The 23281-nt window shown below is 39.8% G+C and overlaps 2 protein-coding genes across 3 annotated transcripts in view; one reads left to right on the top strand and one right to left on the bottom strand.

Moving 5' to 3' along the window:
- LOC106529056 (zinc finger protein OZF) overlaps positions 1 to 8745 on the top strand; it is a 9778-nt gene extending 1033 nt beyond the window's left edge. Inside the window, exons 2-3 of one of the 2 annotated variants that reach the window (XM_014024389.1) lie at positions 6007 to 6166; positions 6245 to 8745. In XM_014024389.1, coding sequence (XP_013879843.1) covers positions 6062 to 6166; positions 6245 to 7504 — 1365 coding nt within the window. In that variant the 5' untranslated portion in view covers positions 6007 to 6061 and the 3' untranslated portion in view covers positions 7505 to 8745. Of the gene's footprint in view, positions 1 to 6006 lie in introns of both variants that reach the window. The other variant, XM_014024388.1, reaches the window with a different exon arrangement.
- A 1394-nt stretch (positions 8746 to 10139) lies between these two features.
- The window catches only part of mpp2a (MAGUK p55 scaffold protein 2a), a gene marked incomplete in the record, with an annotated part of 28289 nt that continues 15147 nt past the window's right edge, over positions 10140 to 23281 (bottom strand). Inside the window, 9 exon segments of the mRNA XM_014024385.1 lie at positions 10140 to 12234; positions 12325 to 12453; positions 16557 to 16759; positions 17561 to 17722; positions 18050 to 18118; positions 20259 to 20361; positions 20514 to 20645; positions 21346 to 21465; positions 21662 to 21769. Of these exon segments, the coding sequence (XP_013879839.1) occupies positions 12058 to 12234; positions 12325 to 12453; positions 16557 to 16759; positions 17561 to 17722; positions 18050 to 18118; positions 20259 to 20361; positions 20514 to 20645; positions 21346 to 21465; positions 21662 to 21769 (1203 nt within the window).

Here is a 23281-nt window from a genome sequence, read left to right as displayed (position 1 = left end):
GAAATTAATGGAAGCCAATGCAAAGTGAGGATAGAACAACAAACGTGTGTGCGCGGGAGGTGCGGAGCTGAGCCCGCGAGCAGATCGCTGTGTTATTAGGAGAGATGAGACTGTCGGCGGGCGACCATTGATACTGCTGGATTATTTTAATGGAACATGGAAACTTTTTTCAGCTGGTGACCCCTCCCCCTCCCCCTCGGTCGCACCAGTGTGACCGGACATTTTTTTAGTCGCACTATTAGGAAATCAGGTCGCATTTGCTACCAAATTGGTCACACTCTAGAGCCCTGGCCCAGGAGGCATCCTAACCAGATGCCCGAGCCACCTCAACTGGCTCCTCTCGACGTGGAGGAGCAGCGGCTCTACTCTGAGTCCCTCCCAGATGACTTGAACTTCTCACCTAATGCTACTTTCACACCGAATGCGTTTTGAGCAGCAAAAAAGTGCCCAATGCCTCCAGCTGGTCGCACTATGTTCAGACCGAGACACAGAGCAGACGTGCGTCTGAAGAGGGAGGAGCGTCTTTTTTTTTTTTTTTTTCTTGTCTCTGTGTTCGGCGGATGAAATAAAGATAAAATAGGAAAATGGCTTTGCTTTATTTACTGAAGAGCAAGCGAATGTTGTGCACATCTGATAAATTAATTCACCAGATGATTTAGAGGTGGTTTGTTCAGTTAGTTTCGCCACTCCAGTAGCACCGAGCTGATGGACTTTTTTTTTGTCCCTAGCAGCTGACCCACTGTGTGCTGATATCTCCAGCCAGAAAATCCAACTACAGACGGTCCATTTCAGCTAAAGAGTTACTGTCTGTTTCGGTTTTGTGGGCAATTTTCAGGAAACTATCACGTGAAAAAATTAGTCTCTCTGATTAGTTACAAAGACGCGTCGAGCGGCGAAAGTTCAGATTTTTGTACTCGGGCGTCAGCTGCTTCTGCAGCACCGCATGCACAGAAAATACTCTGCCGCCCCTTCCTCATTATTTGCGCCCCGTGCAAAACAGACGTGACACAACGCCAGACCCCTAGAGGCACGTCCGCCATAGACTTTGCATKTAAACTGGCTGCTCCTGCAGCTCAAAATGCATCGGTGTGACTCCACCATAAGGGAGAGCCCAGACACCCTGTGAAGGAAACTCATTTTGACCGCTTGTATCCGCAATCTCGTTCTTTCTGTCACTACTCAAAGCTCGTGACCATATATGAGGGCAGGAACTTAGACCGACCGGTAAACCGAGAGCTTCGCCTTCTGGCTCAGCTCCTGCTTCACCGTGACAGACTGATACAGCGCCCGCATCACAGCAGATGCAGCACCAATCCGCCTGTCAATCTCTCGCTCCATTCTTCCCTTATTCATGAACAAGACTCCGAGATACTTCAACTCCTCCACTTGGGGCAGGACCTCCTCTCCGACCTGGAGAAGGCACCCAACCCTTTTCCGGCTCAAGACCATGGTATCGGATTTGGAGGCACTGATCTTCATCCAGGCTGCTTCACACTTTGCTGCGAACCGCTCCAGTGAGAGCTGGAGATCCCGATCTGATGAAGTCAATAGGACCACGTCATCCGCAAAAAGCAGAGATGTGATCCTAAGGTCACCAAAACGGATCCCCTCAACACCTTGGCTGCGCCTACAAATTCTGTCCATAAAAGTTATGAACAGAATCAGTGACAAAGGGTAACCTTGGCAGAGTCCAACTCTCACCGGACGCGAGTCTGACTTACTACTGGCAATGCGGACCATGCTCTTAACACCTGTGATACAGGGACCTAACAGCCTGTATCAACAGGCGTGGTACCCCATACTCCCGAAGTACCCTCCACAGGAGTCTTTGAGGGACATAGTCCAMAAAACACATGTAGWCTGGTTGAGCGAACTCCCTTGCACCCTTCAGGACTCTGCTGAGAGTGTAGAGCCAGTCCGCTGTTCCACAACCAGGACGAAAACCACACCTGAATAGACCTTACCAGGGAGGCTTAGAAGTGGGATCCCCCTATAGTTGGAACACACTCTGTGGTCCCCCATTTTAAATAGGGGAACCACCACCCCGGTTTGCCAATCCAGGGGATCTGCCCCTGATGTCCACGCAATATTGTAGAGTCGCATCAACCAACACAACCCCACAACATCCAGAGCCTTAAGGAACTCCAAGTGAATCTCATCCACCCCCGGCGCCTTGCCACTGAGAAGCTTTTGACCCACCTCAGTGACCTCGGCACCAGAGATTGGACAGTCTGACCCAGGGTCCCCAGGCTCTGCTTCCTCAATGGAAGAAGTGCTGGTGGGATTGAGGAGGTCTTTGAAGTATTCTGGCCACCGACCCACAACGTCCCGAGTTGAGGAGCACCATCTAGGGCTGCCATGATTAGTCGACTAGTCACGATTATGTCGACTATTAAAATCGTCAACGACTAATTTAATAGTCGATGCGTCGTCTTTTTTTAGCTTTGTTTTTCTCTCCATACTGCTGCGGCATCTTCCACTGCCGCATCTGCCTTTTTGTCTTTGACATGCATGCGCAGTAGTGGGTAGGCCGCGGTGCGGACGTATCGCACAGACAGACTGGTATCATGGCTACCCAGCGGCAACGGAGCTCAAAAGTATGGGATCATTTTAAGAAAACGAAAGAGAAGTGTTCAATGCAATATCTGCAAGGTGGAACTTGCCTTCCACAGCAGCACAACTGCGATGCACGARCACCTGAAAAGGAAGCATGTTGTGGCTGATTGTGAAGAAGAGGGACCATCATCTCGGTAAGCTAAATTGCTAGTTAGCTGCTAAAATTAGCGTAAACAGAGAGTTAACTTGCTACTTACTCATATTGATAGCTGTAAAAGTTAACATTAGCGATGATGATTTGATTCATTAGCCTTAGCACACATGTTTGATGTGTTTTCTGTAACTTTATAACAGTGATGTGTTTGAAAAGGAATGCTGATATTTTCTAATGTTATGTTTCATTGCTAAATAAGTACACTCTTCTTCAATGGACAGCTTTGTTATAAAGCCAGCTACATGCACATCTCAGCAAGCCAGTGTCCTGTCTGAGTCCATTTAAAACATGCTGCTGACGGACATGAGACCACTATCCATGGTAGACAATGAAGAATTTAAAGACATGGTTAAATAGTTTAACCCAGATTACCATGACAACTACCTACCAAGCAGATCTCGCTTCACCTACATTGATGGAGAAGAAATATTGTGCAACTTTTGAGAAGGTCAGTCTCTCTTTCTTTCTCAATTTCATTTAGATTTTTGGCATGAATATATTAAAACAATATTGCCAAAGCAACAATAACACAGTAAAATAAATGATTTAATAAACAAGCAACATTTAAAGACATTAGAATTAAAATGTCATAGATATCACACTAACACACAATGATGAAATAATATTAAGAGCTTGCTGACTGAGCAACTAATAAATTAATACTGGGTAAGGTATGTGATGATTTTTTAAAACATACTGTATGTTTAATGTTTATCTAACCTACTTGACTATATCTGGTAACTGAATTATTGAATTGGTAAATACATTTAAGGCTTGATGCATAAACTGACGGATATTGTTAATGAAAAAAAAGCTTTTCTTCATAATGTTTACTATTCTTATAAATCATCTCATGTCTTTAAGGTAAAGGAGACCCTCAGGGGTGTCAAAGGTTTCCTCAAGCTGACTGCTGATGTGTGGACCAGTTGTGCAACAGAGGCTTACAGTGGCAGCTGTGTCTTGCCATTTCCTGAGTGAAGATTGGAAAATGAAGACCTTAAATCTTTCTACCATGCCTGTTGAGGAGAGGCATACTGGTGCAAATATAATGACATTGATGAAAGAGGTTTTAACAAAGTTTGCCATCTTGCCGACCAAAATAAAAGCAGTGGTTCATTGACAGTGGTTCCAATATGGTGGGAGCAATGCGACTGCTTGAAGAGAAACATGGATGAGCCGTATAGTCAACACTGCTCTCAAAGAAACCTCCATCAGCAGAGCACTATAGGTGCTGCTAGGCAGCTAGTGGAGCAGTTTAAAAGAAGTGAGCTGGCTAGTACAAAGCTAAAGATGAAACAGGAGCAAATGAATGTTAAGAAAAATGCACTGATCCAGGATGTCAGCACAAAATGGAATAGTACATTCCACAAGATAGAGAGACTCCTTGAACAGTGCTGGCCTGTCACTGCCACTCTTTCAGATCCCGAGGTAACTCCGAGAGGGAAACACTACTTCGACTTGAAGCCAGAGCAGTGGGAGCTGCTTCAAGAACTGAAGCGAGGGTTGGCACCTTTTGAGACTGCTACTGTTTAACTTAGTGGACAGCAGTACACAACCATTTCAGGTCTTCCACAGGTGGTCAAAGGGCCGACACAGGCAGTACACCAAAACCAATTTGAGACAAGCTCAGGAAATTTTTTCATTACCAGGGCAGAAAATGGGATAATACAGAGATGGGGGAGTCTTTCCACTATCTCAGCAGATAAAGAAAATCCAGTTATTCTTGCAGCTGCCTTGGACCCCAGATACAGAAAGCTGAAGTTTTTGACTCCTGAAGATRGCATCAGACTGCAGGGGAGTGTTGAAGTGCTTGCTGTCAAAGAAGCAAAAACAACTGGGACACAGGATACAAAATTGCAGAAGGTCAATAATTCAGATAGAGTGCTCTGGAAACCCTGCTTCAGTCTGAGTCAGACACAGACAGAGTGAAAATGAGGATGGAGAAACTGAGGAGGACCGAAAGGTCCAAGTTGTGATAAGTGAACTTTGACTTTACTTTGGAGAGGCCACACTCTCTAAAAAGGATGATCCTCTCAAATGGTGGAGTGAAAATGAGGGGCGTTTCCCCACGCTATCAAAGCTAGCTAAATYTTTTCTGTGCATCCCTGCAACCTCCACCTCATCAGAGCGGATTTTCTCTGCAGCAGGGAACATCTGCTCTCAAAAGAGAGCAAGCCCTTCTCCAAGACACGTGGAAATGCTAACTTTCCTGGCTATGAACAGGAGCCTTGTGCAGTTTGAGATTGTATAGTCAGAGTGTAGTAAGTTGAATACAGTTGTGAGCACTGAGCACAAAATGCACTTTTGTTATATTTGAGTCAGTGAGACCAAAACTTTACTTTTTTGTGAATAATACCTTAGTTTCAAGTAACTACCTCTTTTGATTTAATTGCAGTTATGTTTGATGCCAGAGGCAAATGAAGGCCAGAAAAACCTAAACATTTTTTAAATTAATGTATTTATTTTTGTGTTGTAGTGCCTTATCATTATTTTACTCAGTTGTTTGCACCATGCTACACAGTTCAATAATTGTTTGTTGCAACAAACTGCCTATTTCATTAAAGGTTTAATGAACTATGATCTTAATTGTCTTTATTTTTGTTAGAATATAGCTGAAATCTAATGATGGTTCTATAATAGCAGCTGCATTCTGGTGCGATAAGCTGTATGTTCTATATYCAATTAACGTATGATCCGATCAGTCGATTAATCTAAAAAAATAATCAGTGATTAATSGACAATAAAAATAATCATTTGTGGCAGTCCTAGCACCATCCCCACCATAAACAATGTTGGTGGCGAACCACTTTACCCTGGCCCCTTCGCCTCAAAGCCATACGGAAGTCTTTTTCTATGGCCTCTCCGAACCCCTCCCGCACCCGAGTTTTTGCCTCGGCGACCACCCGAGCCGCAATCTGCTTGGACTGTCGATACCTATCAGCTGCTTTCGGAATCACACAGTCCAAAAAGACTCGCTGACTCCTCCTTCAGCCCCTCGCCTTCGTACTGAGTCTGACATTACAGGAGAAGCAGACTGCTCGACAGTGCTTATCAATTTGGTCAAAATTCATCACGTGGAACCGGTGCTGAAAACATACCGGGTTTCAGTACCATTCCTACAAAGTTATCTCCTATATATCACCAACAACAGTGAAGCAGTGAACCCTGTTTACTTAATGCAACAACATAAATGAGGTCTGTGTGAAAGTAAAGGTAATGTCCTCAATGTGTTTCAGTGGTCCCTGCAAATGATCAACAAACGGTGCTGATTAAAGTAGAAGTTTCTGAAGAATGGATACCTGGTGTGGACCAGCCAGACCCAGAACCCCTCAACTTAGAGAAAGAGGAGGGACCTTGGACCAGTCTAGAGGGAGACAACTTGGTGTGATGATGGAGGTTGATGTCACCAGGTTTTCAGTCACTGCAGCTCCTTATAAAAGTGAAGATGATAGAGAGAAGCCTCTGTTCTCACAGCTACATCAGCACCAGGTGGAGGACAGAGATCTTCCAACATGCAGCTCAGCTGGTCAGATGGAAACAGCAACTGATGAAGAGGACTGTGGAGGACCTGAAACTACCAGTAACCCAGATGGAAATATTTACAAAAACAGTTCCAGCTCTTCAGAGACTGAACTCAGTGAGGATGATAAAGATGAAGAGGATGTGAGCAGTCCTGACTCTCAGCTGAAGAACTTTTCAGTCTTTGGGCAAAAAACTAAACAAAGGAACAAAGAATGGAAGAACAGAAAGACTCCTGCGTCAGGAGTGAACACTGTCAAAAAATCTGTGAAATGCTCTGAGCGTGGTAAACAGTATGTCAACAACAGGTTTCTTAAGAGACACATGTCCTGTCGTTTAGGAGACCCGACAGAACCAAAATTAGTAAAGTGTAAAGACTGTGATAAAAAATTTACAAGAAAAAATGCTCTAATAGCTCACATGAGAGTGCACACAGGAGACAAAGCATTTCCTTGTGATGTTTGTGGACAAAGATTTAGTCAAAAGTCATATTTAGACAGACACATGAGAGTCCACACAGGAGACAAACCATATCCTTGTGATATTTGTGGACAAAGATTTAGCCGAAAGTCAACTGTAAACACACACATGAGAATCCACACAGGAGACAAACCATTTCCTTGTGATCTTTGTGGACACAGATTTAGAGAGAAGTCATCTTTAAACTCACACATGAGAGTCCACACAGGAGACAAACCATTTCCTTGTTATGTTTGTGGACAAAGATTTAGCCATAATTCATCTTTAAACACACACATGAGAGTCCACACAGGAGACAAACCATTTCCTTGTGATGTTTGTGGACAAAGATTTAGCCATAATTCATCTTTAAACACACACATGAGAGTCCACACAGGAGACAAACCATTTCCTTGTGATGTTTGTAGACAAAGATTTAGGCAAATGTCACATTTAAACTCACACATGAGAGTCCACACAGGAGACAAACCATTTCCTTGTGATGTTTGTGGACAAAGATTTAGCAAAAAGTCATCTTTAATCTCACACATGAGAGTCCACACAGGAGACAAACCATTTCCTTGTGATCTTTGTGGACACAGATTTAGAGATAAATCATCTTTCAACTCACACATGAGAGTCCACACAGGAGACAAACCATTTCCTTGTGATGTTTGTGGACAAAGATATAGCCATAAAACAAGTTTAAACACTCACATGAGAATCCACACAGCAGAGACATCAGTTTCACTGTAAATATTAAAACGGCTCCTACATGAGGTCCCACAGGAGGTATATGGAGGACCGATGCCAACATAAACAGCAAAAACAGCAGAATGTTTATCTTAATTATTAATTTTCATTTCTTTTGATTTGTGTTTTTTTACTGGCTCAGGCCACATTCCTGATCTCCTGTTGTTCTGTTATAGATGAGCAGTGGAGACAAAGTGTTTATTTGTTTCCTTTAAGGTTTTATTTATGTTTTTGCTTTCATTTTATTTATAAAGGTCTCGGTCAGGTTGAGATAATTTCTGAACTAGACAAATCAAAGACTGATTTTTTTCCTAATTTTTCATTAATCTTGATTTCTTATCACTTCATTGTTTTTTTTATGTGGTTCATGCTTAGAAACATTTTGGGGTTCCGTTTTATTGTTTAAAGATTTTTGAAAATGGCATGGGAATTTTAGTAAATTTGTTTCTTCACATCTTCACTTCCCAAATACTCTTTTTCATGATACAGGTTTCAAGGTTTTGTTTGATTGCTCAGTTCAGTAATCACTGATGTTTTTGCTAATGTTATTTTTTCATCAGTCTGTTTGTCAGACATAATAATGCAAATAATATTTTTATCCTGCTTTTGCATTTTCTTAGGCTGGCCTGAGCTTTTGTTTATTGATTTTGCCTCTAGTATTATTGCATTAGTTATAATTCTTTTATCGGGCCATTTTACTCTTATTTCCTTCTGTTACTGTTAGTTTTTTGGGGTCATCTGTTGTTGCTTCCTTAGAAGTTTAGCTCTGTTTCAGATTTAACCTTGTTTAATTCAGTAATCAGGKCAGTTTTCCTTTGATTTAATTGTATTTTTCTAGTTTGTTTGAATTGACCAATTTATGATCAAAAGGGAGTAATTGTGTTAAAGGAAAATACCTCATGTAGCATTCTTTCCCAGGCCCTTTGAAGGCCTAAGACCTAGTGACCTTTCCGCTGACCTCAGTGACATCAGATTTATGGCATATCTGTTTATCTTGTTTTCACTCAGTTTTATGATCAGGACAAGAATTGCTAGAGGTAATCACTTTACCAAGTGTTATACTCTCCTCAGCCCGTCACAGGTGCCAGGGCAAAATGTTATTGTTTGTCTAGATGTAGATGTCAGAGGTAGGAGGGTCTCAAGGACGGCCTCGGTACACAAGATCTGTGACAGAAAGCTAATAGGTTCTACGTTAGGATTTGTGTGCCTTGCTTTTTGCAATAAACAAAACTCAGACAATTCTACGATGTGCTATTACTCTTTAAATCACATATTCCTGTCTTTTTTCTTTCTTTGTTTAACTTTTTGCGAATTTTTATTAAAGAAACTGTCCAGAAGACTTACTAAACTTTTTTTTTTAGATTTTAGATTAGAATTTGTATGTTCTATGAGCTACAAAATCCAGGACAAAAGAAATGTAACAGAATATGAATATAGGTACTTCAGAGTCTATCATTTGGCACACTACATAAGGTGCTGAGTTTAGGAATGCACCGATATGAAAATTTCAGCCGATATCCGATATAATTATTGGTGTTATGGCCGATAACCGATATTACACAAACATACAAATTATATTACACATATACGCACAAACACACTTGGGTCTTTTTATGATACTGTAAATAAACCAGACTTCTGACATGGCTCTACTTCAGTTATTCCTGGCTGTGCAGCTTAAATATCACTATCATGATCAAACAGATGCTGCTCAACCAACCGTCTCACCTCCTAAAACAGAAACACAAAGATAAATGTGGGAAATCAATATCGGACATTAATATTGGCCCCATTTTACATATCAGACCGATATCAATATTCTAAAAAATGACCAGTATCGGCCAATACTGATATCAATACCGATGTATCGTGCACCCCTAGTTGAGTTTGTTGATGACTTAATTAAATTTAAATAAATAAGTCAGTAAGTGGAGAAATAAGAGCTACTGTGTGAATAGATGGACTCCCAACAAATGTTCAAGTCAAATAAATCATCTAACCATACTTATGCATTCACTTATTCAGCCTGTCTTTGATGACCATTTTTTTGTTAAGGGCCATGGAGAGCTGGCATCTACCTCAAGTGATTACCAGGTGAGAAGTGTACACCCTTAAAATGTTTCCAGTTTATCACAGTCAAAATCAGTTCACTGTATTTACCTTTTTCTAAATTTTGCATTTAATCATGCACAAACATGCACAATCGATCTGCACATGGATCCTGCTCCTTCCTAAGTAGAGAAGCTGACCCAAGAAGGGCAGCCCACTTTATTTGCATAACATTAAACGACTTATTGTAAAAGTTATGTTTTTTGTGCTAAAATGTACATATAAAAACAAATAAGTAAACTGACCATAAATTATTCTTATTGCATTCATGTGATTTGATAGAAAAAAAGACAGTGAGGTTTTAAGATCTTAAGAGTGATGGTGTTATTTATACAGTATATCCCAAAACTTCAGGTCAAAGAATAGCTGCAAGGGAAAAAACAAAATTATAATCTGGGTTGTTTACTTAGTTAAAAACTACAACACTAATATAAATAGGAAAATGAAAGAACTGACCTTCCTAATACAGGCTTATACTAAACCTGTATGTAAATGCATGGACACGTTTTAACAATTCATCAAAAATATATAGACGCTGCCACAAAAATTTATTAATAAAATAAAATTTGAATAGAAAAAAATTGAAAACATTTGTGTTTTAACCCAAAAGCATATAAGAGCAAAGCACGTGTGGGGGAGATAGATGACACATACATGGTGTTACTAAAACATTTCCACTCATGTAATCAAAGGCATCATTAAATGACATTCTGTTCGCGAGCACTGCACCCTCACGTCCTCGTGTATTTACAGGTTTTCTACAAACTGTGTACAACAATCAATAAATACATACAGACTTGGCGAAACWGTGTAAAATGTGACTAAACTGATACTGCTTTTAACAAAATAGAAGACAGTTTTGGAAAACGCTGTGTGAGTTTGAGCCAAGTTGCACCGTGCTGTTGAGGCGCTAATGGAAAAGGAGCATAACTGATCAGAAAAATGACATTTTGTTTTGAAATCCCTTGAATGTGTATTCCGACACTAAAAAACTAAGCATGTTTTCACAAAATGTGTAGGCTTTAACCCCTGGTCATGTTTGAGTTGAAGTGAGGCCAAGAGCATGTGTAAATAATGTTTATTGCAGAAACAAATGGGATGAAGGTGCTAGATTTACTGTCTTCCATGATGTTTGAAAACTAAGTTTTTCTATAAAAAGATAGTAAAAAATATTTCATATAAGTTGATCATATGTTTTTTTATATCCATATGAATTCCATGGCACATGACGAGTGTCTGACAATAAACATAGCTTACTGATTAAAGGCGGCCATGACAGATGATCTTGCTTGTTAAGCATAAACAAAGTCTGTCAGTAAAAGCACAATCATTTAAAAACAGACTGAACTTTAAAACTCCTTGAGACATGCATGTTTATATGGACCGACCCGCACATCGACACTGTAAACAAGAGATTCTACAACCAGAATCAGATTTTGGCCCCACAAGGATTTCAGGTCCCATCAACATAACTAAAAATGTGTGCTCACACATTTTACATCCACTTTATTAAGTCCACCTGTTCTACTGCTTGTTGACACAAACTACTCATCAGTCAATGAATATCAGCAGCTCAGTGCCTTCAGGCATGTAGAAGACCTGCTGAAGTTCAGAACACATGACCATCTCTAGGGTTTAAACCTGAACTTCAGCGAGCCATCTTCACCACATCTAAAGCCTGGTTCACACAGTAAGGTAATTTTGCCCATTTTTGACCCGATTTTGCCCATCCGGCAATCTTAAGGATGCCCCGATAACCACGATGGCTCTACAGATAATCTCTGGAGATATTCCTGCTGTGTGTGGTGCTCCCCTGAAGATAAACGAGCCTGTTGACTGTGATGTATAAGCCAATCAGGAAGTAAGGTAATGTAAACAGAGGGGAGTCCAAAATACGGAAGACAAAGCAGCTGCCATGGAGCACCAGAAAAACTGGTGGACGTCATTTTTCCTCTGTTAAAAAAAGCCCACAGACTACGGCCATTTCTTCTTACTCGTCTGCAATGTTTATTTCCTCTGAACTCATGTTTGATCTTGAGAGACCTCATGAGATTTCCTGTCTGAATGTTTGAGTGAAATCTGTTTTGTGTACTGTCTTCGCTGTGTGGGTGTACACCACACTGTAGGACCAAACCTGTTATATCTGATTTTTATAGTCATTTATGGGGTCTCTCAGTCTTTGAAAATTAACCAGCATCTTTAAAATCTTGCCATGTGAACCAGACATTAATGTCTAAAAGGAAAACTGCTGCCTGGTGGGCCGATCAGCAATTAGCACATGAACAGGAAGTCCCAGTAAAGTGGCTGGTGTGTGTTTGTTCACACACAGTCTAGGTACAGTTTGTTCATGATGTCTAGCTACTGCTAAGGTCATATCTAGTATTTATCCATCTGTGTGTCCACAAGAAACTCTTAGCAGTGTTTTTTGTTTGTTTTCCCAGCTGTTTCTAAAACACCCAGGTAACAGGGACCCACTGGGGGTTTTTAGAAACCGTTTCCAGAGCAGCTTTGACGGTGCGGTAGGTCTCATCAAGGTTCTCACTGATGATGGTGAGGTCAAAGTAGTGACCGTAGGCTGCTTTAATCTTCGTACTCTCATTGCATGACTTCTGCAGCTCTTCATCCTGCAGCAACACAACACACAGCTTGGTTTAATTTCCTGATCTGGGACACAAAATCTGAATAATTAGAAGGGGATTTATTTTTCCTCTTACTGTCAGAGTCTTTGTGACCACTCCTGCCTCCACAGCTGAGCGATTCATTGCTTTCAGCACTTCAAAGTCTGGACACTGGAGGAACACCACGTAGGGCAGGAACTCGGATGTCCGCAGCACTTTGAGAGACTGGAATGAACACATGAAAGCAATGTTAGATTTGAAGGACATATTTTATTTGAAACATCACTTCTTTGTTTAACGGCACATATTATTTGGCTTTAGGAGGTCCTAATGCAAGACACCTTTAAAAGGCACAGGATTTGTTGTTTTCAGCGACATCTAGTGGTTGAGTGGTTGAATCATCCTCCCTGGTCCTCCCCCCCACCCCCACCCCCGCTTCCAAACGCAAAGGAGTTGCTACGGTGTCTCTCAGGTGTCAAAAACCTTTGATAATTCCAACCGTGATGTCTACCAGCAGCTTCAGGGCTAGTGATGTTTCAAGTGGTAAGATTATGAGCTTTAATAAGTAAAATTATCCCAGCTACAATGACAGACAACAAATATTACATTTATAGTATTACAACTAAAACTGTTTTTGACGCCGCCACCGCAGTTTGTCCTTCATGAGCCTTCATAGACAAGATGGCGGCTGCCTGTAGTGGCGACCCGCGACCATGGAGATATGAACAGCTTTTTATAAGGTAAAAATAATAAAACAAGGTCTTTGTCTGCAATGATTAGACATGTTTTTTTTTATTATTGTCATTAGTGATTATCTCAATTTCGGCTAAAAGAATTGACAAAATCCTACAGACTGTGCCTTTAAGTTTCCATGTCATGTTTGAGGATTTTGAAATGTGAAAATATCTTCCATGTAGTGAGTTGTTCAAATTTGCTGACTTGTTACATTACACTCATATCAAGAAAATGACCCAGCCTGATGAATACAGAGGAGACAGGAAGTTCAAATTGTTTTAGTTAAAGTTCGTAACTCACAGGAAATTCTCTTCAGCGGTACATACTTCGGTTAGCAAAACAAGGAGAAAATATTTACTCACTACAGGGTTCCTACATATTTAATTTACGGTAATTTCCATACTCAATCGTTCCAAATTTATTTGCAGTTTTTTTTTAAATAATTGGTTATTAAAACACTGGAAATTTACTGGAAATGTTATAAAGTGTTACAGATTTATTATTTTAATAACTGGTAAGTGTGATCCTACAGTGTGGTTCAGGACAGATTGTGTTCAACCACCAAACCAGATCGGACCACTTCAGAAGACAAACAGAGACAAATATAGTTTCATTAGATGAAAGAAAAAGGTAAAATAAAATGTTTCAGTGTGACAAAATAGATCTGAATAAAAAAAGGGGGCAAAAATGAAAATAAAGTTTTCAAAGCTATAAAACGTCTCTTTTTGTTTTGTGCAAAGATTTAAGGCTGAATTACATTTTTCCTCAGACACTAACCTCTAAACATCAGCTGATAACTGCGAGGCCTGTTTGCATTATACAGTATATTTATTTGTGTTACTTCCTAGATCAAATACTACCTCTTTGAGAGTCTGTTCAAAAAAATTGTCTGAGAAATATTTAGCACAGTAAGTAAGGAAACTTGTGTTTAGTAGATTATTTCTTTGTTGTAACAATGTTTCTTGGTAATAAATCTTTTATTGTGCACCTGGTCTGCAAAATAAGCTGTTTGGCAGAGAAGATTTTCCATGTGTGCAACCCACATGCTCAGCTCTACTGCTCATCCCACAAATGCATGTTCCTTACAAATGTAGCACCACTTAAAAAGGGAAATTAACAGGCTTTCCAACAGCATAAGATTTATTGCCAAGAAGCAAAGAAACGATCTACCAAACACAAGTTTACTACCTTTTTTTTTAAACTAAATTTATTTTTTACTATGAAGGGTCACAGTTAAACCAGTGTTAAACAAGTAAACAAAAACAATGAAATATCAAATGGTTAAAAGGACTGAAGTGATTCTCAGTGTGAAAACAGAGGACTGAAGCGAGCGACCAAGGCACCCTGAGTTTATGAAACTAATGTCACAGAAGAATTTACCTGCAGTTATGAGAAAAAGGAAATCTACCCTCTTTCAGTTTGAGGGTTATTTTATTTTATTTTTTTGATGCTACACGATATAATGATCTGGACTAAGTTTTAATTAGATTAAATCTAACCTCAAATATACAAAACATGGGTTTTATATAGGTCTTCTGTTCAGTTTTAACACCAGAGTTTCTGTGCACCAGGTGGAAGTCAGTTAGTGACTGACAACAGTTTGCTCAGGAAGCATTGAGCTGAACACTCAACTGTTTAATGGAGTTGTTCAGAAAGCATGAAGACTGAAAATGTGGGGCAGATTCAAAACAAAGTGTTAATAAACCTGGAAGCGGTGATGAACAGGAACGGTATAAAATGAAAAAAACATCAAAAATTGTTCTTTGGAGACTTCAAGAGTTCTTAGAAAGGAAATTTTCCAAGTAGTTTCATCTCGGCTCTGGAATGCACTGCCACCTACACTCACCGGCCACTTTATTAGGTACACCTGTCCAACTGCTCGTTAACAYTTAATTTCTAATCAGCCAATCACATGGCGGCAACTCAGTGCATTTAGGCATGTAGACATGGTCAAGACAATCTCCTGCAGTTCAAACCGAGCATCAGTATGTGGAAGAAAGGTGATTTGAGTGCCTTTGAACGTGGCATGGTTGTTGGTGCCAGAAGGGCTGGTCTGAGTATTTCAGAAACTGCTGATCTACTGGGATTTTCACGCACAACCATCTCTAGGGTTTACAGAGAATGGTCCAAAAAAGAAAAAACATCCAGTGAGCGGCAGTCCTGTGGGCGGAAATGCCTTGTTGATGCCAGAGGTCAGAGGAGAATGGGCAGACTGGTTCGAGCTGATAGAAAGGCAACAGTGACTCAAATAACCACCCGTTACAACCAAGGTAGGCAGAAGAGCATTTCTGAACGCTCAGTACGTTGAACTTTGAGGCAGATGGGCTTCAGCAGCAGAAGACCACACCGGGTGCCACTCCTTTCAGCTAAGAACAGGAAACTGAGGCTACAATTTGCACAAGCTCATCGAAATTGGACAAGAGAAGATTGGAAAAACGTTGCCTGGTCTGATGAGTCTCGATTTCTGCTGCGACATTCGGATGGTAGGGTCAGAATTTGGCGTCAACAACATGAAAGCATGGATCCATCCTGCCTTGTATCAATGGTTCAGGCTGGTGGTGGTGGTGTCATGGTGTGGGGAATCTTTTCTTGGCACTCTTTGGGCGCCTTGGTACCAATTGAGCATCGTTGCAACGCCACAGCCTACCTGAGTATTGTTGCTGACCATGTCCATCCCTTTATGACCACAATGTACCCAACATCTGATGGCTACTTTCAGCAGGATAATGCGCCATGTCATAAAGCTGGAATCATCTCAGACTGGTTTCTTGAACATGACAATGAGTTCACTGTACTCAAATGGCCTCCACAGTCACCAGATCTCAATCCAATAGAGCATCTTTGGGATGTGGTGGAACGGGCTATTTGCATCATGGACGTGCAGCCGACAAATCTGCGGCAACTGTGTGATGCCATCATGTCAATATGGACCAAAATCTCCAGCACCTTGTTGAATCTATGCCACGAAGAATTGAGGCAGTTCTGAAGGTAAAAGGGGGTCCAACCCGTTACTAGCGTGGTGTACCTAATAAAGTGGCCGGTGAGTGTATACGCAGCCTTGATTCTGTTGATGCTTTTAAAAAACATCTGAAAACTTTCTTTTACAAACAGGCTTTTAGCTAAGTGTTTTTATTTTTTTACTACTTGTGCTCTCATATGAATGTAATGCTGTGGTGATGTTTTAATTTACTAATTTACTTTATTGTTTTCATTTTATTTTATGTGACGCGCTTTTAGATTTTATATCTAAGAAAGGTGCTTATACAGTAAATAAACTTTACTTACTTACTTACTTAAATTAAATGAATGGAGGCTGTCCTTAGAAATTTCAAAGAAGGTAATTTGTTAATTTAAGATAATAAAAACAAATTGTTTTCATCCATCCAGCCATAGTTTGGACGAACTTGTAAAATTGATAAATGCAGTTAAAAGACTTTTAAATGAGTAACAGATTTCTTCTTTGTTTTTCAACCTAAGAAAAACATTCCTGATTTGTTGTTAAATCTCAGCAAAGCAGACATATTGACAGTCACAGCCCTACAGTCCTACATGAATCTCTGATGACTAGTTTGAAACCTGCTGTGTTTGCTTACCTGAGGATTGGCGTCCAATATGCAGACACGTCCTGCTTCCACCACCTCATGTATCGAGTCGACCTTCAGGCCATACAGGTTGCCCTCATATTCTCCATATTCAAGGTAACGCCCGTTCTTAATGTCCGCCTCCATTTTGCTGCGGCTGGTGAAAGCGTACATCCGACTTTCACGTTCACCCTTTTTGGGCTTTCGGGACGTGTCTGATCCGACATGAAAACACACTTTCAGTCTTCTACATTATATAGCTGACGGTAGTCATCAAAACAATTCAAAATCAAGAAGCAAGGTTATGAAAGCAACACAAATATTCCATAAAACAGTGGTGTCTAATCCTGATCCTCAAGGGCTGCTATCCTGCAGGTTTGATTTGTTTCTCTGCTCCAACACACCTGATTTGAATGAATGGGTGATTAACAGTCTTCTGCAGAACATGAAGAGGTATTTCAATCACTAAATCAGGTGTTGGAGCAGAGAAACAAATAAAACATGCCATAAAAACTGCTTCTGAAAGACTGTTTGTTAGATTTTTTTAATTAAAGACCTACTATTCCTCAAAGGAACGTATCACCTGCCACCTTTATGAAGAGTTTTAGACTCAGATCATATTATACTGAGAAATAACAGAGTTGTAGCCATTTTGATCAAAGCTTGAGTGTGAGGTTATGCACAATCTTGTGACATTACAATATGCACAGTCAGAGTATGTGTTGGTAATGACTCTCAGCTACTACCACACCAGATTTTAGCACAATATCTAAATTGGACTGAGTTAGTGCCATTTTTGTGTTGGCCAAGTGGATCAGCTGCGGCAACCATTTGAACTTATATTTACTACAAATAGTTAAACAGTTACAGATGTACATCCAACGACTACTTTCTAAAACTGTCCTTAAATCCATTCACTGTTTTTTCTCTTTGGTGGCAGGCAATAAAACTGCAAAAGTTTCAATAAGTTACTGTGATTTCAAGACTAAAATACTGCAACCCATCAGACTGCGTACATGGAATGGTGGTGCCAAAGAGTTGTGGATCTCTCAGGAGGAGCTTGGCCTTCAGTCGACGCCTCCCAACACCCTGAGCACCAATTAAAACCAAAGTTTTCCTTTTGAAAGGCGGCACCTTGGCCACCTCCTCGTACAGGAGAATTTCATGTCTGTCAAACTCTGGAAGAAAGTAAGGACAAAAAGAGGGAATAAAAAAAATGCAATATAATTTCTAAAACTAATTTCTTAACTTGCTCATCCTATCCCATCATACTGAATGGGGTTCCCTTAAATCCAATAATTACTTTCTGCAAGTTTCATTAAAATCAGTGTATTACTTTGAGATATTTTGCTAACATACAGTAACACACACGCCACACAGAACAAGCATTAGCACAAAATCTGTCAGAATTAAAGAATAAAAGGTTGCAAAAAATAAGTGAATAAAAGTTTCACAGTGAAAAAAGTGCAGAAACCTTTATTTAAGTGTATGCATTGTTCTGTTACCTGCATTTTTTGTGGTGACATACATCATCTTCTTCTTCTTCTTCCCTCCAGCACCACTGCAAAGATTTCCTGTAACAAGAAAATAAATCATCACGTCAACTTGCATTAGCTTACTGAGGCCATTTTGAGTTTATAATCAGTGTCAAAGTAAAAAGAGAAGTCTTGGATCATGGATTTAAAAGTTTCTATAATCTGAGCTGTGAGTATACTGAAGGGGCGAGACTATTCCAGAGGTTTGGAGCAGCCAAAAGCCTGATCACCTTTAATCTGAACCTTTGCACCTCTAACAGAAACTGGCTGGTTGACTGGAGACACCTTTTGGTGTGCAGAGGTTAAGAAGATCAGCTAATGAGACAAGATTAAAATAAACTAGACATGGGTTTTTACGATGTAAAAACAAGTGTGCATTGCCATGTAGCATGTCATTTGCAGCATGGCTTTGCCTGCAGCAGTGGACTTGCAGAATGAAATGTGACCAAGTTCAAATGTGTTTTCTATACCAGCTTGTGCCTGTCACATCAGCAGGAATTTGTAATTAAGGTAATTGTGTGACAATATGAAATTTGAAGAGATTTTTTGTTAAAGTAGCATTAGCTGGGTTCTGAACCCTGATCTCCCACATGAAAGTCCATGACATAGACCATTAGACCAGTGGAGCTGTGGCAGAAGATGGTGGCAAGAGTTGGTTTGTATGTGTGCAGAAAGAGGCCGCATTGCCAATACAATTATTGACACAAAAATGCATAATATTACAACAATCGAGCAGTATTAAGACAATATTATAGTAAAACATCAAAATACAATCATGTTAGTACTGTAAACACGGAACTACTGAGTTGAAATATTAAACTATGGTTCAGTACCAAGTTGAGTACAGCATGGGTCAGTATTGGACCAATAAAAAGCTACCCTGACTGCCATTATAATTCATTGAACATGAATATTTCATAAACTATAAGTTTTACAGGCACCAAAAGGCATAGCCATCATTTGGCACTGGAGCTTTACAGATATAATGGCAGCTCTAGGACAAAGTATGCAGGAGGAGAAGCATGACAAAGTTGAGATGACTTGGATGGGAAACGAATCACATGCACACTGATAAATACAGATAAGGGCAGAAAGACAATAAAGTGATGATCTGAGGTGACAGCTTAAACAATTTAGTTTGGAGTGGAGCAATGGGAATCCAGGATGCCAGTACCAAAACTTTCAATAATCAGGTTGGAGCAGAATTGGGCTGATGACGGGAGAGTCTTTAAAAGGGGTGGAAAAGTCAACATTTGAAGGGTTAATTGTGCCAACAGGGTTCCTACAGCTTAAGGAAAGTTAAATTTAAGACTTTTTAAAACCTCTTTAATGCCACTTGAAATTAAATTTAAGACCAACTTCACAATAAACACAAATGAGATGAAAAGTGTCAACAACATGCAGAAAGACTGGTTAATAAGTCAGATGCACAACAAACATGTTTGTTACAATCACCAATTATTAAAAGATGGTCACATTTTAAATGGTAAATGAACTGGACTTAAATAGAGCCACAGCTGCTCTTTTTTCAGTTACACCCAGATCCAGACAGTGATATCAGTTCAAAACAGATACTTGATAATATTCAGGCAGATGAATGATATGCCGACGTTCTGTCATAGTAGAGGAAACCAGATTAATGAAACAAACTCAGGAGAACAAGAGTTAGGGACAAAGCAGAAAGTAATGCTGAAACATTTTCAGCTGCTTAGTCTCATTTAATTAACCTGCCAGCAACTTCAGAAAATCCTTCCTGACCATGTGTTTTGGTGGTGTCCACTGAACCACAGGAGAAGAGTTTATCTCCAGCAGCTTCAGCCTCTGCTGCTTTTAGCCACAACAAAGATTTTTTTTCTAAGAAAAACGGGATGGACAGAAAGAGTCTAATCCCTGTGTTACATGTGCAGCCAACACTCAGGAAACTTTAACTCATGCCAGCCTTCACTTAGCAAAAACCAGTAAGCCTCACTCTGTTGATCAACAAAAGAAATGACACTTGTGTGATGAAAGGCAGTTAAACAGTTAAACAAATTTTTATTTTTATGTTTTCATTTGCATGATGGAGGGAGAGAAGGGTGGTTGAGACTTAATGACTTGAGTAGAACCAAAATTTGACCAGTAGATGTCAGCAAAGATCTTATGTTTGACCATCATCTCCATCTTCCTCCTATCTTATTACCTGCAGGTGCCAGCTCCACATCTCTTTTGACAAAAGCTTTCCTCTTCTCCTCCAACATCTGACTGGGGATAAGCCCAGCACTCCCACCTTCCACATGACAGGCCTGTATAACATAAGACACACACACACTACACATCTTTATTTTCTTTCTTTTTTACTTTATAATAACCGTTTTTATCGGTTACAACCTTATTATATAAGCAACAAAGCACAAAAGCCACATGTGCATGCATTACTCAGTCCCCACTGTGTCACCTGCCACCAGTTGACATCATCCTGGTTGACGATCTGCAGGATGTCTCCCGTTTCAAACCTTAAACCAGCCTCTTTACATGGAATCAGGTTGTCATTGGCTGGATCGTAGTCATAATGACACTTGAAGAAGACCTGAAACAGTCCATACAAATATATGTCTTTATTTTACTGGATGTTCTTGATTCAGCACTGTAGTCATTTTCTCTGATTAAAAATGCCATAAAATGAAAAAATAAAGTGAAACCTTTAGAAACCAGGGAGCACATGTAAAATAAGTGTTTGGATTCCCTGCTGAAACATGGCAAACATACAAATCAAGAAAACAACACACAACAAAGTCCAGAAATGTGTGCATGAGACACCTCACCTGACACGCCTCCATTTTAACAGAAAGCATTTCAAAATACAGTACATTTGTGTTTACTGACACAACTGCTGTAAACACAGAGATACTCAGTGGCCTGGTGGAACGCTCGACATTATTTCCACAGTCAAAACCCCAGTTTGAGAACCTCTGTGATAGATCATGGGGAACATTTTCCAGAAAAACACAGCCTTGTGAGGATCCAATGCTCCTCAATTGGAACAAAGCCTGGTCCCCACCGGTATGGATGTTTATTTTGGGTTTGGGGTTAGGTCTAGGACCAAGGTGTGACTTGAGTTTAGGTTAGTTTTAAGGTCAGGTACCTGTGAGGTTAGGGTTTGTGGTCAGGGTTAGGCTGTAGAAATGTAATGGAAGTCAATGGAATGTCCCCAAATGGGTAGCTGTGCAAATGTGAGAGAGAGAGAGAGAGAGAGAGAGAGAGAGAGAGAGAGAGAGAGAGAGAGATACCTGTCTTGGAGGAATGGTCTCATGGTAGCTGGGCAGTATCTTCAGTACCACAATCCCACTAGCTGCCTGGAGTTCCTCCTGCAACACTCTGGGATCCTGGCCCACCTCTCGCCCGTTCACCTAACATCAACAGCGAACCAGGAAAGATTTTAATGCAGCTGTCTTTAGGACAATGCTATGAGGTGCTTTAATAAAAAAAACTTAATAAAATAAGAAAAACCCAGTTAAAATTTAAATTAAAAAAAATTTATATAACCAATAATAATCTAACAGCCCAAACTAAAAATGAAAAGAACAAGTTAGAAAGTGGTCTTACTTCTTTGATGATATCTCCAACATGCAGCAGACCTTGCTGGTCTATCATCCCACCATGAAGGATGCGGGCTATCATCAATTCTCCTCCCTCCACTTTGAAGGTTATACCCTGTAGAGGTGAGGATTTTATAGTCTATCAGGGTTAAATTATAATCACCAGTTTCAGCAATAAACTGAACATGCTGTGGGCTGTAAGAGTATCTGCAGTTCTTGGCATTTTCTGCTTTTCGTTGCTTTACAACTTGGAACTAAACAGAAATATTGGGTGGATTAAATATTTTATTTAACCCAAAAATCTTTCATTTTGTATATATAATTTTTTAATTTGTGAAACAAAAGAAATAAAACCTTGCCTCTCATTCCAGTTTGGCAGTCCATTGCTGTTAGATGGCTCGTTATTTAGTTGCTCTTCTTGTATTTTTAAACAATTCTACTATGTAAAGATGTTGGCAAAGTTACCGGTAATTGCAGCCCTATTATGACTAACTTATGGCAGCCTTTACTGAGGCACAGTTGACATAAAACCATAAACAGGATGTCAATAACAACCATCTGGAGTGGAGTGTGACATCTACTTTGACGATCGGGACATCCCTACATTTTACAACCTTCTCAGCAAATACAGCAAAGACTCCTCAAGCATGTCTCCACAATATGATCTGTATAAATGCTGTAATTTTTGCTAGGTTTTCATGACAAAATTACTCCAACTCCTTCAAGTAGTGCCACTTGTGTACAACAATCTTTATACTTATATTGTGGGAACTTTTACATTTATATAGTGGTTTATCTAAGCGATTTGACAAGTGAAAAAAAACTTTTGCTTCCTGCTTTGGACAATATTTTGAGCTAAAATATGACTAAATCTGTGGAAATTTCACTGCATTTTCTTCATTCTAAGGAGATTTGGAAATAAAAACACTGAACACTGAATAAAAATGCCTTGTGATGAATAATTTCTATATGTAAAAAAAAGAGTTGGAGTAAAAAGAGGTTTTTTTTAAATAAAATGTTAGACAATTCAAAGATTAGAGTGTGACACCTATCTGTTAAACCTTTTGTGGAAAAAAATCCTACTTGAACTGCGATTGTGTAAAAACTAAATTATCAGTTCAGACAAGCTAAGGCCAATTTTCTGTGACTCATTTAGACTCTGAATGATGTTTCTACTGTGAAGTCTGTCTAAGCTGCAGAGCTTCAAAGAGGGCTGGCTTTTCTCATCGGTTTCTCCAAAATACCAAAGATCAACACATCAATACCAGTTCAGCCACACATTTAAGTGTATAATTTGCATAAGATACAAGATAAAATGTTTTGAACAAAACAGGAATATAAATGATTCAATTTAAATGCACTGTCAGCTATAATATTCAAACCAGAGACTATCAGTTGGACTAGGGTCTGGGCTTTGACTAGGGGTGTAAGAAAATATCGATACACTGAAATATCGCGATGTTTCATTTCCCGATACTGTATCGATATTCTAAAGCCTTGTGTCGATTTTTTATTAAGGTTTAAAATGTCAACTTTCCTGCCAGCCATTCATTTTTATGTTGTAGTTCAGCCTCTGACCGCTAGTTGGCAGCAGTGAGCCAGCCATTTGGCTCCTCTACCTCTTGAG

Source organism: Austrofundulus limnaeus, unplaced genomic scaffold (genome assembly GCF_001266775.1).
Source record: "Austrofundulus limnaeus strain Quisiro unplaced genomic scaffold, Austrofundulus_limnaeus-1.0 Scaffold420, whole genome shotgun sequence".
In the NCBI taxonomy this organism is placed as follows: domain Eukaryota; kingdom Metazoa; phylum Chordata; class Actinopteri; order Cyprinodontiformes; family Rivulidae; genus Austrofundulus; species Austrofundulus limnaeus.
Note: the sequence above shows the minus strand (reverse complement) of the source record. Positions and strands in the feature narration are given on the sequence as shown.